Genomic DNA, 15,778 nt, shown 5'->3' on the forward strand with positions numbered 1-15,778 from the left:
TTCATTCTTCACTAGGACATGCCCTGGAAGATGCGCCGCTTTGCAAAACTGGATATGTCTGCAAGGTTGGAACTACAGTCTGCTCTTGATGCTGAAATCCGAGCCAAACAGGCTATTCAAGATGAATTGAATAAAGTCAAAGCTTCCTGTATCTCCACAGAGTGGTAAGACTGAGTTGTTCTGATGGAAATTTACTTTGATACCTCCCAGGGAGTGTCGTCAAATCATGATTTTAACTATCTTGTCTGTCAAAATTTGATAATGAATGATACGCCAATTTCTTATATCCAAATGTGAAAAAAAGACCATATCTCTCTTCATTGTGCAAGCAGCTGAACACTTACTGGGAAAATTTGAAATCTTGAGGATTTTCAGAGGGGACATTTTCTCTTTAGTAATGTAATCTCTCCTAGTTGTGATAACAAGTTCAAATGCAAGCAGAGTTTGGGTTTGTATCTTAGAACATACTCTTTTCCATTCTATTGATAGCTGCATTGCGTTAGTTGATGAAAATCAATTATTGCATACGATTTACACAGTAATAAGATGTGCCTATGGAAGATTATGAAGTCTTTTATTCCTTCCGCAGGCCTCTCGCCCCCCTCATTACAAGATTTATTCTGAGTTGGGTGAATGCCTGAAGCAGGGGATTAGTTAGGAAGACATTCCATTTCTAGGTCTGCAGCTTCAGTCTAGCTCAGAGCACTGACTTGTTTTGCAGCTTTAGGAAAGCAGTTGGACAGAGCTGAGATTCAAGTATGTTATCTGTAAAGTGGGAATACCTTGTCCACCCAAATTGGGTGTTTTTCAGGCCAGGTAACACGATGATAGGCAGCATTGTAGATCCTCTAAGAACAGCAGAACCAGTGTTTGCTTTGATAGGCAAGGATGAGAAGTGTGGTAGAAATGCATAGTAGTGTTACCTGTCAGCTGTGAATCAGAAAGCATTGAAACAACTAACTGTAAATTAACTGAGAAGAAAAATAGTTCAACGTAATTATTAGTATTACAGGCACTGTGAATTAACAAATAACACCCATCCCCACCCCCACCCTGCAATTTTTAAGCATAAAAATGCATGTGGTCTTTTTTTCTCATTCACACTTATAAATTAGAAACACAAGCCTATTTGCCCCTATAACAGGGGCAATTAATTGCTTGGTCTGTTTTTTCTAAGATACCATACTAAACAGGTCCCAGTAGACTTCTTAATTCATTCTGGCATTTGATGACATTATGAAGCTTGCTGGGCATTAATTTTTAAACAGCATACAAACATGGACAAAAAAAGCTATTTGTGTCATGGGTTCTTAATATTTACTTTTTTTGTTTGTTTGTTTGTATTCTTTTGAAGTAAATTGCAAGAGTCTGAGAAGAAGAACATGGAACTGTTGACAGATATTGAAAGGCTGAAAAAGGAGACAGAAGAGCTTAGATCAGAAAAGGGTATGGCAACTGATATCCAAGTAGATAACATGTTTCACATTCATGGGTACATCTTATCAATTAAGTGTCACCTTACAACTAAAATATGATACCAACGGGCCTTGACATACAAAATGTGAGCACAATTGCATGTTAAGATGTACCCACAGCAATTGCATTTGCACTTCTAGTACATACTTGTAATATGCTTCAGTTTTGTTGATATACTTGAACCAGTAAGGTATTATTTGAGTTGGAACTGCGTTATTTTTATTTGGCATGTGTACGGTGATTTACTGCCAGAAAACTGTTAGAAGTGTAGATATATTTATAATTTTTTCCCCTTTATGATGGGTGAAGGTATTTAGACTTCAATACTAATCATAGTGTTCTTCATCTATGAATGTTTTGGCCCTGTCTGCAGAGGGAGTAAACAACTGCAGAGGCATTCATAGCATTCATTTGTTTCTGGGATGACTTTGTTGATTGGCTTTGTAACCACGAAGTGAGCAGTGTGGTCATGTTTGGTTTGCTGTGGTATTAAGAGTATGTTCTGGGATTTCTAGTGCATCTGTCTAACAGTATTTCGCATTGTTGCTGGGAGGAGAGACTTTCTGGTAATTCTGAAATGAAAAAAAATTTCATTGAGAGATGATTAATGATTTGGCTGATTCTTTGCAGTTCCCCTAGTAGCTCTAATATTTGTGTCTTACGAGTCACATGGGAAGAAGTGATTTTTCAGACCAAATGGAATTACCTGATTTTTTTGTAGGGAACTGTTTGAACTCCAGAGTTTCAAAACCCTGGCAACAATTGCTGCATGGGGATGTCAGATATTGTTCAGCCTTTGCAACCTAATGGCATGTCAATCAATATTGTAGTTAACATTCATCTCCTATATAAAGGCCTCCAAGTGCTGGTTGGCTGGTAAAAATAATACAAAACTATACAAAACATTAAAAAATGACTGGTGCTGATTAGCAAATAAGACTTAGGGAATTGATACTTGTCTTGACACTTAGCACTGATACCAGGATTATGCTTCTTCCAAGTGCTTGGAGAGGAACTCTTGATAACATCTCCCTGAAGACAATAATGCTTTGTCATGTTTAGCTTTCGTTCATAGATTCTTGAACTGTCTTAAATATTACGCACGGTTACTTGGCTTCTGAAATCTTCCTTTGTGTTAAACGATCTGTTAAGAATTTATAATTATAATTAATATTTTACACTGTATTTTTTCTTTCCTTAAAAAAAAGAAAATGTACTGTTCAAGGAAAAGTTAGTTGTTATGCTTTTTGCTAGAAGTAAATTAATAAGATTCTACTGCAACTATTCAAATACTTGGATAGAAATACACCTTAATCCAAAATCCTTATTATCTTTGGACTTGGTTTTCTCTTATAAGAAGAAATACATTGATGTTTGAATCATGAACTGTATAGAGGATTCAAAAGTAGTCAATGATGTACAGTGGTAGAGTAACTTCCTGTGTGTGGAAATTAATTTCTTCGAAGGGATTACTTAGATTAGCACTTGAATCCTTTTGCTCTTTATAAATGTGTTCCAGAAACTGAGGAGGGTGGGGAAAAAGATTACTAAAAATGATTCTGTAAAGTAGCAGGTAATTTGAGAGTTGTTTTTAGTCTTTTACTGGGGTTTCAGTGTATTTATATTTTGAAGAGGAAAGGGTTCTTTGTAACTTCTTTGTTCACTATGGGTTATATTTAGAGCAAACGGGGTGATATGGCCAGTTAGAGCAAGACACTGACATTTTTTAGAAGAAAGAAGTGACCTTTGATAGCATCAGTCTTTTGAGATGCACGCAGTCCTGTGGGCTCTGGTCATAATAAGTATTATATATAATGTATTTATAGTGTTCAGGAAGCTAGAGTCTGTACACATCTGTGATTTATAAACACCCACAGAGCAACTTGAATTATTCCCCAAAGAAAAGAAGAAGAAGAAAAAAATATATCAGTTGAAGCAAGTTAAAATAACAGTCAAGATGTGCCAGCCTCTGCAGCTCCACAAGATGCAGCGTTCCTGCTCTGCTTGCTGGCTGAAAACCGTGTAAACGGTGTAGCGTGACAGAGACATTTGAAGCTTTACCCAGGATTGTGTTACTCCTGGACGTTCAAAAGTGAGAGGTGGCAGACAGGCGCAGAGGTCAAGGAACTGGTATTATTTGGAAATGCAGTGTGCTCCTCAGACAGCCTGTTCTGTACGTTTTTGTGGAACCTCACTGTTTGCCAAAGCTGTCTTGTCACGGTAGGCTCTCCCGCGTGTGACTAGAGCAGGCACGACACCTGCTGCATTAGCGTGTATGCCTGTACGTCATGCGGTGCATCTTGCAGATGGACATAAGCGCATTAGAAACCTGTGCCTTCTGCATAATAGACACACACGTACGGTATGTTTTCACGTTGAATTCACACCATGCACATCCTAGCTTAGAAAAGGTTAATTAAACATATGCTGCTTGCTTAGTGGGTGTATGTCTGTCTAAAAAATCTTTTACTCAGGAAAACAGGCCAAATGTGACAACTCATTTCAAAAAATATAGGTTCAGGTGGGTACTGAAACCCTGATTCAGCAAGGCAAAGGTCCTCCATGAAAAGGCCATTTTTCTGTAGCTTAAAAACCTGCTGCTGTTTTCTAGGTGTAAAGCACCAAGACTCACAGAATTCTTTCTTGGCATTTTTGAATGCGCCTACCTCTGCTCTGGATCAATTTGAAGTAAGTGTACAGCTATTATAACTCTCTGTTAGTCAGTGGAACTACTGCTGTTATGTGCAGGTTATGTGCATATTTGCTGAGAGTTTGCTACTGTATTTTAATCGTATTGCCCGATTTATATTTGTGTATAATAATATGTGAGAATTGTTTGTCATTTACAGTGCTGGCTGTCTTCTCTTGAACACTAGGAATCATAGTGAATTCTCTCTGAAACCTTGAATGCAGAAATTTTCCTAATTTTATAATGAACATGAAAAGCGTAGTGGTTCAAATGGCCTTGCTTTGTATTCAGAAAAATGCTAAGTAATGTGGATACTGGTTTGGTAAAAATGAGAGAAAATACGTAAATAATCCATGAAGTCACTGGTACTGTATATTTATTAAGTTGTTTTCATCTTCTGTTCATTTTACACAGAATTGTAAAATCCAGGTAATAACTATTCATCTCCTCTCCACAGATCCTATATACTTAAGACATAAATCTGTTTAATTCCTTTGTCACTTTTAGACAAAAGACCAGTTTATGTAGAAAACCTGGAAGAAAAAAATTGAAACGATACTATACATTTCATATCTTCTTTTTTAATCAACAGTAAGCAATGCATCATTTTTCTTTTAAAAGAACAGCTGGGGTGAAATACTGGTCAAACTGAATTCAGAGGAGACAAGGCACCACCTTTACAGTTATACAGGGGTCTAAAATTTGCCTCTGTTTTTTTTCCTAATGGGTGTACAAGGTCATCACATTTAGCTATGAAAGAGCATAATTACTGATGTTATTGATGTTCCAAAATGTACTTTGTTTTCATTGTGTATTCATTAATTCATTGTTCTGTCTTGAAGTCCTCACAGTTAATACCATTTTTTTAATTTGCTTTTAAATTATTCATCTTATAAGTTACTTTCAATATAAAAATCCTGTTGGAGTATAGGAATACTATTTTATTGGGTGAATGCTGGAAAAACATTGCGTTTTATACAGGTAGTTTATACAATTTAGTTTATACTAAATTGATTAATTGTCTATGAAAGGCAATTAATGAAAACTTACTGAGGTAACTGTTACTGGCACTAGTTATTTACAGTTCTTTGGTTTTGCACTTTTATTTATACTGAACAGTTTTCTTCATCCATCTCTCTCTCTCTCTCTCTCTCTTTTTTTTTTAACTGCTGTTTTCATTAAAATAGGATTCCTTTTCCTCCTCTTCATCCTCATTGATTGATTTTATGGATGACGTAAGTCTGACTATCAAACCAGTAAATCGCTCAATAACAGAGATCAGTTGATTGATCTGGAATATTCAAACATTAGTGCAGTCAACTTAAAAAATCTGCAAGTGAACAGAATATTTCTGTAATAGCATACTTAGACCTATTTATACAGATAGATGTTCAGTTTTAAAGGAAATGTTTTTCTGTAGGTGCAGGTGAAGAATTCTTAATTGCAGACAGTTTTTTCTAATGGGGAGAAGCTGCTTTTGGGCCTTATCTACTGATACGGTCTGTGGAAAATGGTTCCAAAATCACTGGCACATTTATTTCATTTAGTTTAATTGCTTCATATTATTACTTTATTGTAATTACATTAATTGTTTCCAAAAGTTTTCTGATGACTTCAGTGAAACTGTTTTCCTTGCATACAGTCAATTTCTGTTTGCTCAAATAAAATATTATCTCTTTTTTAGCCTATACTCTTAAGAAGTAATTATCATTATAACTGAAGTGAACTTATTACTTTTTATTGCCATTTGAGATGCTAGTTTTCTGTCAGGACAGTGTTTAAATATTTACCCTAGTTAATTGCACACTAAGGGAATTGAGTTAAAAGCTGAAAATTGACTGCATTATATTTCTTCCAGACTGAAGTAGTAGGCACATAAAAGTAAACAATAATAAGCTTTTTTAAAATCGAAGTAAATACTATGCATTCATGGTAGAGAACCATCCATTACCGCTCTGTAGGTATATTGTGTGTGTACGTCTGTGTGTGCTTGTATATACGTGTATACACATACGCAAATATTTATACATGTGTATTTAAAATAGTATAATCCTGTGTGCGTTAAAATGTGATATAATTAATTTTATTCTAGAAATGTCTGCTGTGAAGGGTGTAACAAAGAGGGTATAGTATATGGCCCTGTTCTGCTGATTGCATTTCCTTTCACAAACTGAAAGAATGCTTTTCTTCTAGATGCCTTTTTTCTGTAAATCAGGTACATACCTTAGACAAAATGTGAAGGTACATCTGTGGTACCGTAGTAGAAGGTATTTGCCTGCGTTTTTGTATAGTATATTGAAAACTTCATCTTGGTGGTATTGCTGGAGTTTTCTTACACGAAAAAAATGAGAGTACAGTTTCCTGTCATGTTAAATCTACAATAAATTAATAATATTTATATCCTTTATCTGGATTAAAGAAGTGTTCTCTATTTTGCCTGAGTATTAGGAACACTTAGTGTGTATCAGCAGGTTCTTTCATAGAAAGTTACCTTTAAAAATATCTAATACTCTCTCCTAAAAGCTCTTAAAAGAGAAATAAAGTACATATGCCGCAGAGTAGCTGATAATGTTCTATTTTGCAAGGGGAAACTTAGGACAAGCAAGTTTTCCTCATTGCTATCTAGTTAGTTTTGAAGGACATCAGTACTTTATTCTGTGTTTATTGTTGTTCTGTTGGTTTTGTTTGTTTGTTTTTTTAAAAAAGGCAGCATATTTTTTTCACAAGCATTTTGACAAATTCACATTTTTTTATCTATGCAAGTGAATAATTGTCAACTGTTGGCATACATCCTTTAAGACATTTTTCTTGATTGGTCCACCCAGATCAAATCTTTTCAGATACCTATCTTTTAGTCTTGGGTAAAACTCCAGGAATCGATGTGTATATTGCTGCATGCGGATGACTGTACTACATGCAGAATCAAACTTCCCCTGTTACATCTTCAACCTGAGTCCAGATTCAGGAGCATTTTTTTCTCAGTTGCATTGGGCAAGAGTACATTTCTGGACTGGACTGGCCAGGGGCTAACGTCTCTAACACCAGGGCAGAATTCTTTCTCCTCTGGTAAAACTGCAGAAGAAGAGAGTTGACTGTTGTGCTTAAAGCCAGTTCTGCATCTTTCATTTATTGAACAATTACTTGATTCATTCATAGAGAGATTTGTAATATATAGCCTCTGAATTATCAAAGTGAATGGTTATTTATGTTTTAGCTCATTGAGTTGGTTCAATATCAATGTATTAGGTGGACTGAAATGAAAATAAGGGTATCAAAAATCCTTCCCCACTGGATGTGACCTCCATTCCTTTCCCGATGTCTCTTTGTGACAGTAGTTACCTTGAAGGGCATTGTTTCTTGCAGCATCTCAAGAAGAATTAATCTGTGCCCAGTCAAACCTGTGAAGTGTGTGGGTTCTTTATATTAAGACCAAGGAAAAATTAGAAGTCCTCAGGTCAGACTTATGCAGTGCTGCAGTATTGCATGGGTTTCAGGAAAGCCTCTCCTGTAATCAAGAACCCAAAGTAAATATTACTAATGGCCCGCATTGTTTCTTCAGCCTCTGTGCTTCATTAAGAAATGACAAAGAGAGTGTAAAATAATATGCAGTTGCAGTTATATACTTCGCAAGATCTCTGAAGTCTATTTAACATCTAGATGTGTAAGCAGCACTGAGTTTAGTAATGTAATTGTTTCATCTGTGAATGACTGGAGTTAATTCTAATTTTTTTCAATGAGGAAAATGGTAGTTTTGCAATTTCTGCTGGAGAGAAGTAAAAATAGATGTCCCGCTGCCTCTGTGGCCTGCAGATGCGGAGCAAGGAAAGCAGTAGCTCACTATTCAGATGAGTAGCAGTCACTGTTGGTTCTACCCGTCCCTCCTTGAAAAGATACTTGGTCAGGTTGGCAGAACTGGTGCCTGAATCCTCATAGCCGCGAAACCCCACGTGTTCAGAACCGATCCTTGTATCTCCTGTGCACACGGGAGGGTGCAAAGTGGAGTAGGAATGGGTTTTGCTGTCCCTGGTTTCTGATTTTGGTGGGGAGGGAAGTCACCCCCGGTAACTCTAATATACTAATTCCTAAATCTTTGCCGCTGTTTCTCCTGTGTGTTGCAGGCTGTCTCTCAGTAACATCGTCTAGGTGTTAAGTCTCTTGTGTTCACTAGAAGTGTGTGATAATGGAAGTGTTGGGTTTTGTTTTTTTGCCAGGTGGATCTTTGTGTATCTCACTAGCTACTAGAAGCAATCAACTTGTTTTATTTAAAGATGAATTTGTGATTATTTAATAACAATAAAATGGAATCCCATTTTCCCGTGACAAAATTATTTTCCCCACTTGCTAGAAAATATTATTTTTCCTGTGTTACCAACACATTACGAATTAAAAATAGGTTTCTTAAATCCTCCTGCAATCTGTCCTTACATGCAGTCCCCATGGGCTTTGGCTAGACTAAACAAATCTGAACTTTGTAAATAACCACAGAATAACTCATGTTCTGAATTCTCATTATTAAACAGAATAAGCCATAGTAGTGTGCGGTGAGAGCCCTGATTCTACCTGCACATTCATAATTAAGTTTAGAATAATTCTGGTTCTTACTGATACTTTAAACTGGACATGTTGCGCCTCCAGGAGACTGCTTTATTCATCTTGTTCGAAGTGCAGAGATGCTAACTGCAAATTACTGGTGTGACGTAGTCTGCAGCGTCACTGCTATAGTCCAGTGTGCAACTACAGACTTTGAAATAGCGGTTCCTTTCTTTTGATGTTTCTTCCCTCTTGTTGCCCCGGAATATCTTGTTTTCGAAATACTTGTAAAAACGAACATGTTTGTGTGTGTCTAAACGCTACCTCTGGAGATATAGAGCGACGAATTCTGAGCTGATGTATGTGTCACTGTTTGGTTTCGTAACATATTCTCCTCCTTTCTTTGTTAAAGCGCTCTCCTTCCTGTATTCCAGCTAACAAAGGCAGACGTGTAAGAGGCTGTCTTACTCTATGTGGCCCTTTATTTTTTGCCTGTTGTGTACATGCCTTTGTTTAATGTATGGATTGTGTATTTACCTCACTGCATGTCTTGTGCTGCTGCTCCCGTTTGCTGCTGCTGCTGTGCTTTTTGTTGTTTTACAGCTGTGGGCTAAAGGCTTTTGGAGTATTTCATTTGGTAACCCTATAAGCAGAATATCACAGTAACTGAAGAAGATGCTTTGGGTACTGTCTCATTTCAATATGAAAGGTCTTTGTGAAAGCTGATGAGGCAGATGCAGGTTGGGAAGATGAGCAAATGTCAAATGAGGGCCAGTTTGTTTCCTTGCCCTTAGCAGAGGGCGTGTGTTGAGTTATGGGAATTGCCTGTAGAAGGTAGAAGTTTGGCATTTGGGAGGCATGCCATAACAAATCATAGAAAATATCATAGTACAGAGATAAATAAATGGGAAGTGGGGAATTGAGTGAATTGGAGCATCAAGGAGGGCAGGATAAATTCATACAAGGAAAACAGAGTTGGATGTGTTGTGGTCTGTTAAGCTGGAAAGCTCTATGGTGTTTCAAAAATCAAGGTGGATTTTTAAGCATGGTGTTATCAGAGCTTTGTCAGACTGAATTCATACCAGGTATGCTATGCCCATTTTAAACTCATACTGCCGCTTTTGTTTCTTTTATACACGTATGATGACAGGAATAGGAAAGCGTACAAAGCATTTATATTGAATATTCAATAAGTAAGCAATAATGCCCAACAGCTCTAATAATGACCTTACCTGTGCCATTCAAAGCACACCGCTCAGTGTCTTGGGCAAGTTTACAGCAACTGCTTGTTTTTGCCGGCTGTGGCTCCGATTCCGAAGTTCATCTCTCCTGAAGATGTGTTTATACACTGGCCAGCTTTGGCTCAGACCTACACAGGTGACACCATGTAGACAACTAAGCACAGTCCTGTGGAAGATGACAGGGCTATTACAGTTTGGTAGGAAATATTGAAATATGCTTTTGATAATCCAGTGGATTAGTTTAAAACTAATTTTAATGGTGTTAATACAGTCCATGTAAGCTTTTGGCCATAGTTGAGTCAGGTTGCTTTTGTACTTAGTTCTGCTCATTAAAGGAAGGAACCTGGAGATTACTGCAGCGATACAGCTTCAGGCCCTGTTTCTGCAGTAAAGGCAGTGGTTAAATTCCCTTCAAATTCTGTAATGGTAGATCAGGTTCTGTGTGTTTTGCAGGCTTTTTATGTTCATCAGTAAAGTAAAAATACGTTTGTTACTGGTTCAGCAGTTGTCTTCAACCACAAAGGCTTTGTAGCACATTCCAGAAAAGTTCCATCATTCATATCATGCTTGTAGTAAATTTTTTAAGAGACACCATGAAAATTCTTTGGTATGCAGATGCTACTTTGAAAGGGAAAGCCTTTGCAGTATCTGGAAACACTTATGAAATGATAGATTAGATCTCTGAGTTTAACTTGCAGAAGAAAAGCAATGTCTGTTTCTTGCTATGAAAAATTTGCCTGTAGTTATGTATTGGGCTTATTTTTTAATAACACTTTTAAGAAGAAGGTAGAATTGTTCGAGGTTAAACAGTCTTTGAGTGGACTCCAAGTTATCACATGTTTGGACTCGATAAGAGAGTTCAAAATAATTGAAACAATGTTATGTGTCTGGGGTTTTACTGCTTAAAGGCATCCATGTTTCTAATACTGGATAAAGCTTCCAATTATTATTTGCTTCTGATAAATCTGAGCACAAAATGTTTGCTTTACTGCTAATTTTTGCCTCAGTGCTTGAAACACATGATCTATGTGTAGAAAACAGGTGTATCCCAGTGTGAGAATTTCCCATTTTCATTACAGAAATACTTACAGGCATCTTAATATGCCTAAGTTGATTAACCTGATGAGCATTCTCCACCAGATATTTTTTTAAGGCTATGATAAAATTAGAAGCCATCAAATTTAGCTCACTACTATTAAAAAAAAAAAAAGAGAGAGAAAAAAAAACAAAACAGCTAACAACTGCACCTGTTCACTACCATGACTGAGTTTCTGGAGAACAGGACTGTATATGCATGTATAAGATTGGCTTGGCAATGTACTTTATTCCCCCAAAGCAGTAAAGTTTGTGGAATTCTTAGTCTGTCAATGGCAAATGAGATAAAAAACACTGGAATGTTCAAATGCTTTCTGTAAATGTTGCTGCATATTTTAGTTTGTGTGCAAGCTAGCAAAATCCTTAGCAATGGGGAACATTGCTCCAGAAAAGCCAGGCATGCAATGGAGCCTTCTGTAGGCCTCCAGCTTTTAGTTTTATTATTAGTGGGGAAAAGCATCCTCATCTTGCTATAATTTAAAAAAAAAATTATAAATGTACATAGAAAACTTCAATGTGGAGATGTCTTGTTTTCAAGGAAGAATCCTGCATTCTCTGATTCAGTTGCACTGACAAAAGATGACTTGTTATCCAAGATACCTGGTTGTACCTATATGCCTTGTTGTTCAGTGTAGTTCTGTGTTGGGCTTAGTTTCATTGTATATCAAGGACTAGGAAAATATTCCCCTGAAGAAACTGTATTTCTGGTAAGGATGTTTTTGTAGTTCAAATGGGGTACAAAAAGAACCTCAATACTCTGTGAATATAATTAACACTAACCTCAGGAAATACGTTGTTTGGTCTGCCTTTTCTCCTTATTTTCTCCTAAATATGTTTGCAGTGATTTACATGGGCTATATGGGAATTCACTTCTAACAAATCTCCACTACCAGTGGACAGAACCCAGTAGCGTTTAGAAAACATTCACCCTTTAAAAATGCTGAATTACAAGTCTCTTCAAGTGTTTATCAGACCCCTGAACTAGCAGCTCTTATGCATGTGCTCACCTCTAAGCAGAAGCCTTGGCGTGTTCATATACAATAATTTTCACTGCATTTTTGTACTTCAGTTAGGAAGTTGCTTAAAACTGAATTTTGATCCTCTCAGTTTTCTCTTAGGAATTCTACTGCTCCCATATCTTATTTTGGTAAGAGTTGAAAATTCTTTTTTAATGATGTCTGATTTAGTTTTTTGGTTGTTGTTTTTTTTTTTTTTCCTCTTGATTTGTTCTCCTAGATTGATTCAGTTGAGAATTTTACATTGTCTAATACTCCATCACGGGATGAAGATAGCAAGTCTCACCTCCATTCAAGATCAAGGTCTCCTTCTACAGCTAGTGAGATTGAACCAATTGAGGTACTTCAGCGTTGACAAATTTTTGTCTTTCCTTTTTTTTTTTTTTTTTACAAGTAACAGTTTCACTCATATAAAAATTGCTATTGCAAATCCTTTTGTTTAGAATGAAGCTCACTCCTCTGCAGTGAGACTATTTAGGACTTTGTAATAGCCTTCTGCACTAGTGGTGAACTGGATTTTAGGGAATGTTGAATTTCCTTTCACCTATGGTTAATTGATTAGGCATGGGAACTATGTTGAATCAATTATTAGATACAATCTCTCTTCATAACATACTCTGTTGTGAATATTTAAGAAATGTTGGCACAAAGTTAATGTAATAATGTCGTTTGTAAGAGCACACTTTGGAGTCCTGCTGAAAGTCTTGTCAATATGAAATATTAGCCAGGCTCTGCAACTATAATAATGTATCCCCTTTCCCTTTTAAAAAAGTAACACTGATTATTTTACATTAGAAAAGATTCAATCAAATGTTTAGGATATTAAAATACATATTAAGATATTAAGATGTTATTTTTGACGTTTAGGAGATGAATCTTATACATCATTTTGCTGAGAAATAAGATTTGATTTTCTGAGTCCTTTCCTATGTTAATCAGTTTGGTTTCGTTGCTTGTATGTTTCGGGATGGGGTGGATGGGACGTTGTAGTCTTTTTATTTTATGCAAGCTATCTTTGATAGTGTGTATTTGATGTCTTATTGATGCTTTGGGGACTATGTTCAGGTTATAGATCATCCTCCCCGTTCAATTCACACACCAACCATGAGGACAGCATATATTGGATCGGGACTCTCTGCACCAAAGGTATTCAGTTAAGCGTTCGCACTTTTTATATAGTAAGGGGGAAAATATCACTCCTGGGCAATAGCTTCAGGAGAACTGTTTATCACAGTAATCTTATCAGAACTGCCTAGAAGTGCTGTTTATATGCAAGCTGGTTGCTTTCTAAAATTTAAAACCCCTCATTCTTACATTATGTGGTGTGACAAGTTGTACTAGGCATTTCACTGTAGCAGCACACAGGCATTTGATTATAGGAAAAACAGTGGTTTGGACACTAGAAAGAGATAAATGAACCAGAACATGAAGAAAGAAAAAGACACTTCCTAGAAAGAGAGAGTTTTCCGGCACGTGTCTGACCAACCTGCCTCTATCCTCTGCATACAATAAAACTGATGTCACTGTGGGCCAGTCTCGGATTAGCACATCTGTGTGCTAACTAGATGCTTATTTTTGAGAAAAGGCAAAGAGCCTAAAATGAAACTGTAGATTTGCATTTTTTACAAGCAATGCAGAGTGAGCACTACAGCCAGCACTGCAGCACTGGGCTGGGAGAAGGAATTCCAGTTTTTTTGTCTTCTGGCTCTTTACTTGCATAAATACTGATTTCACATCAGTTGTTGAAATTATTTTGCTCTTGGCCAAATAAGCCAGTCAGTGTATGCTAATTCACAGTGAATTGTGTATATTCAAGCAAATGAGGAATAAGATACAAGCTAGAAAAGGGAAAATTTTCTCATAAAAGTTTCAGAAGTGCATCGATGGCTTAGGAATCTTCTGTATGTTTAAAAAAATGACAGTTTTTCTGCAACTAATCAATGAAGTAAGTCTTTCTAATAGACCTGTTTCTCTGCTTTGATGAATTACAAAATAGCGAAAGACTTCATTTGTGTAAAGGAAAGCTAAAAAGTTTGAGCAAACAGTGTTCTGTTGGCAACATCTTAGTAGATCAATTAAAAAAATACCGTAAGTGCACTTAGAAATCATGTGAAACAAATTTTACTGTGTACATCATTCATTTTTGCAAATATTTTGCTCAGTAAGTAATGATTGGCTTTCTAATTTATTATGTTCCCTAAAGAACCTTCTTGTTTTATGATTGCATCAGTTTTTAAAGCTAAGTATTGTTTCCCTGCAAGTTTCAAACCAAGACATCCATCTGTAGACAGAAAGGTTCCATTGTAACAGTAAGACTGTCATTAAATATGGATGAAGCTTGAGCCCTTAGCTGTGATGTCTTATGCTTTGAAAAACAGCAAAGTGAATAAAATTTTAATATACCTACTCATTAAAGTATTCTGCAAAATTGTCTTATTTCAGGTCATGTACATTGTCCAGGTTGTTTGGACAGCCTTTGCATTCACCCTCTGCTGTATCCTTTCTCCACCTGCCAGTTGTTACTTCACTGGAGTTTTTTTAGAAAAGCAAAGCCGCTTCCTGAATTTTATATAAGGCCTTTTATGAATCATACTACCACGTTACGTAGTCATTTAGCCTTGATATCACAGGATCAGCACTGCCATCCTTGAAGGGAGAGAGAAAATTAGGACACTTACTCATGTAGTCTGTGTTCCCAAGAACTAACAAGAGAAGCCCTTTCAAAATGAACTTCATCAATACTCTTGCTTTTAAATTGGGTGTTAGGAAATTGCCTGTGCCTGACACCATAAAACTGAACTCTGTCATGCTTTCTGGCATAAAAATTAGAGTTTTGAAAAGTCTGATACTTTTCTTTGAACTAAGGCAATACTCCTTGCAGAGGAGCATTGAGTTTGCAGCTTAGAAAATACTGTGGTGGGTTGACCTTGGCTGGTTGCCAGGTGCCCATCAAGCACATACATACACACGTTCAACTTCTAGAGTGTAATGGAATAACTTTGGCAACTTTCCTATCTGCAGTGGAAGCAAACTTGTGTTCTGAGACAAGGTCCAGTTTCCATGGTTTCATTTACAGAGGATGGTTTAAATTATCAGTAACGACCACTGATAAGTAATTTTTTTCAGCCCATGTGTTAGGAGCTCAGATCTCATTTCAGCAAACACAAATAAGCTACTTTTTAAAGTGCACCTGTGTGCTCTTATGTCTGTGGAAAAAAAAAACAAACACCTGTTGTTCAGAAGTGTTACAGGTATTAACGTTCTTGTCTGCTTGTTTCACAGCCTAAAGCCCACCAGTTTGTAGTGAAATCGTTTAATACACCAACAAAATGCAACCAGTGCACATCTCTGATGGTCGGTTTAATACGACAGGGCTGTACTTGTGAAGGTGAGCACTCGTGAAAGCAGGAAATGTGAACTGAAGTTCTTACAGGTGCAAATTGCACAGTAGATGTTGTGGTGTGATAATGCAGGAGTCTTCTGTTTATATTTTGAATAACAGAAAATATTCTTGTGCTTCAGTCTTTTTAACAGTGGAAGCCAAGCACTTTGAACATCTTATGGGACAGATTACCTAGTTATCTGGGGACATACTTACTCCAGTTGGTGGTAGAAGAGCTTAGTTCAGTAAGCAATAAGAGACCACAGTCAGTGGTCAAGTATGCCCACAGCAGCTTTGCTTTCTGACTCAGGGCAAAATGGAAGCCAGCTTTGCCATTCAGTACCAATTT

The 15,778-nt window shown here is 36.8% G+C and overlaps 1 protein-coding gene across 1 annotated transcript in view; it reads left to right on the plus strand.

Moving 5' to 3' along the window:
• The window catches only part of CDC42BPA (CDC42 binding protein kinase alpha), a gene marked incomplete at both ends in the record, with an annotated part of 187,707 nt that overhangs the window by 143,357 nt on the left and 28,572 nt on the right, over window positions 1-15,778 (plus strand). The window contains 6 exons of the mRNA XM_082307118.1: window positions 16-164; window positions 1,355-1,446; window positions 4,088-4,164; window positions 12,268-12,387; window positions 13,113-13,193; window positions 15,330-15,435. Coding sequence (XP_082163244.1) covers window positions 16-164; window positions 1,355-1,446; window positions 4,088-4,164; window positions 12,268-12,387; window positions 13,113-13,193; window positions 15,330-15,435 — 625 coding nt within the window. The remainder of the gene's footprint in view (window positions 1-15; window positions 165-1,354; window positions 1,447-4,087; window positions 4,165-12,267; window positions 12,388-13,112; window positions 13,194-15,329; window positions 15,436-15,778) is intronic.

Source organism: Platalea leucorodia, assembly GCF_965183815.1.
Source record: "Platalea leucorodia genome assembly, chromosome: 3".
Taxonomy (NCBI): Eukaryota; Metazoa; Chordata; class Aves; order Pelecaniformes; family Threskiornithidae; genus Platalea; species Platalea leucorodia.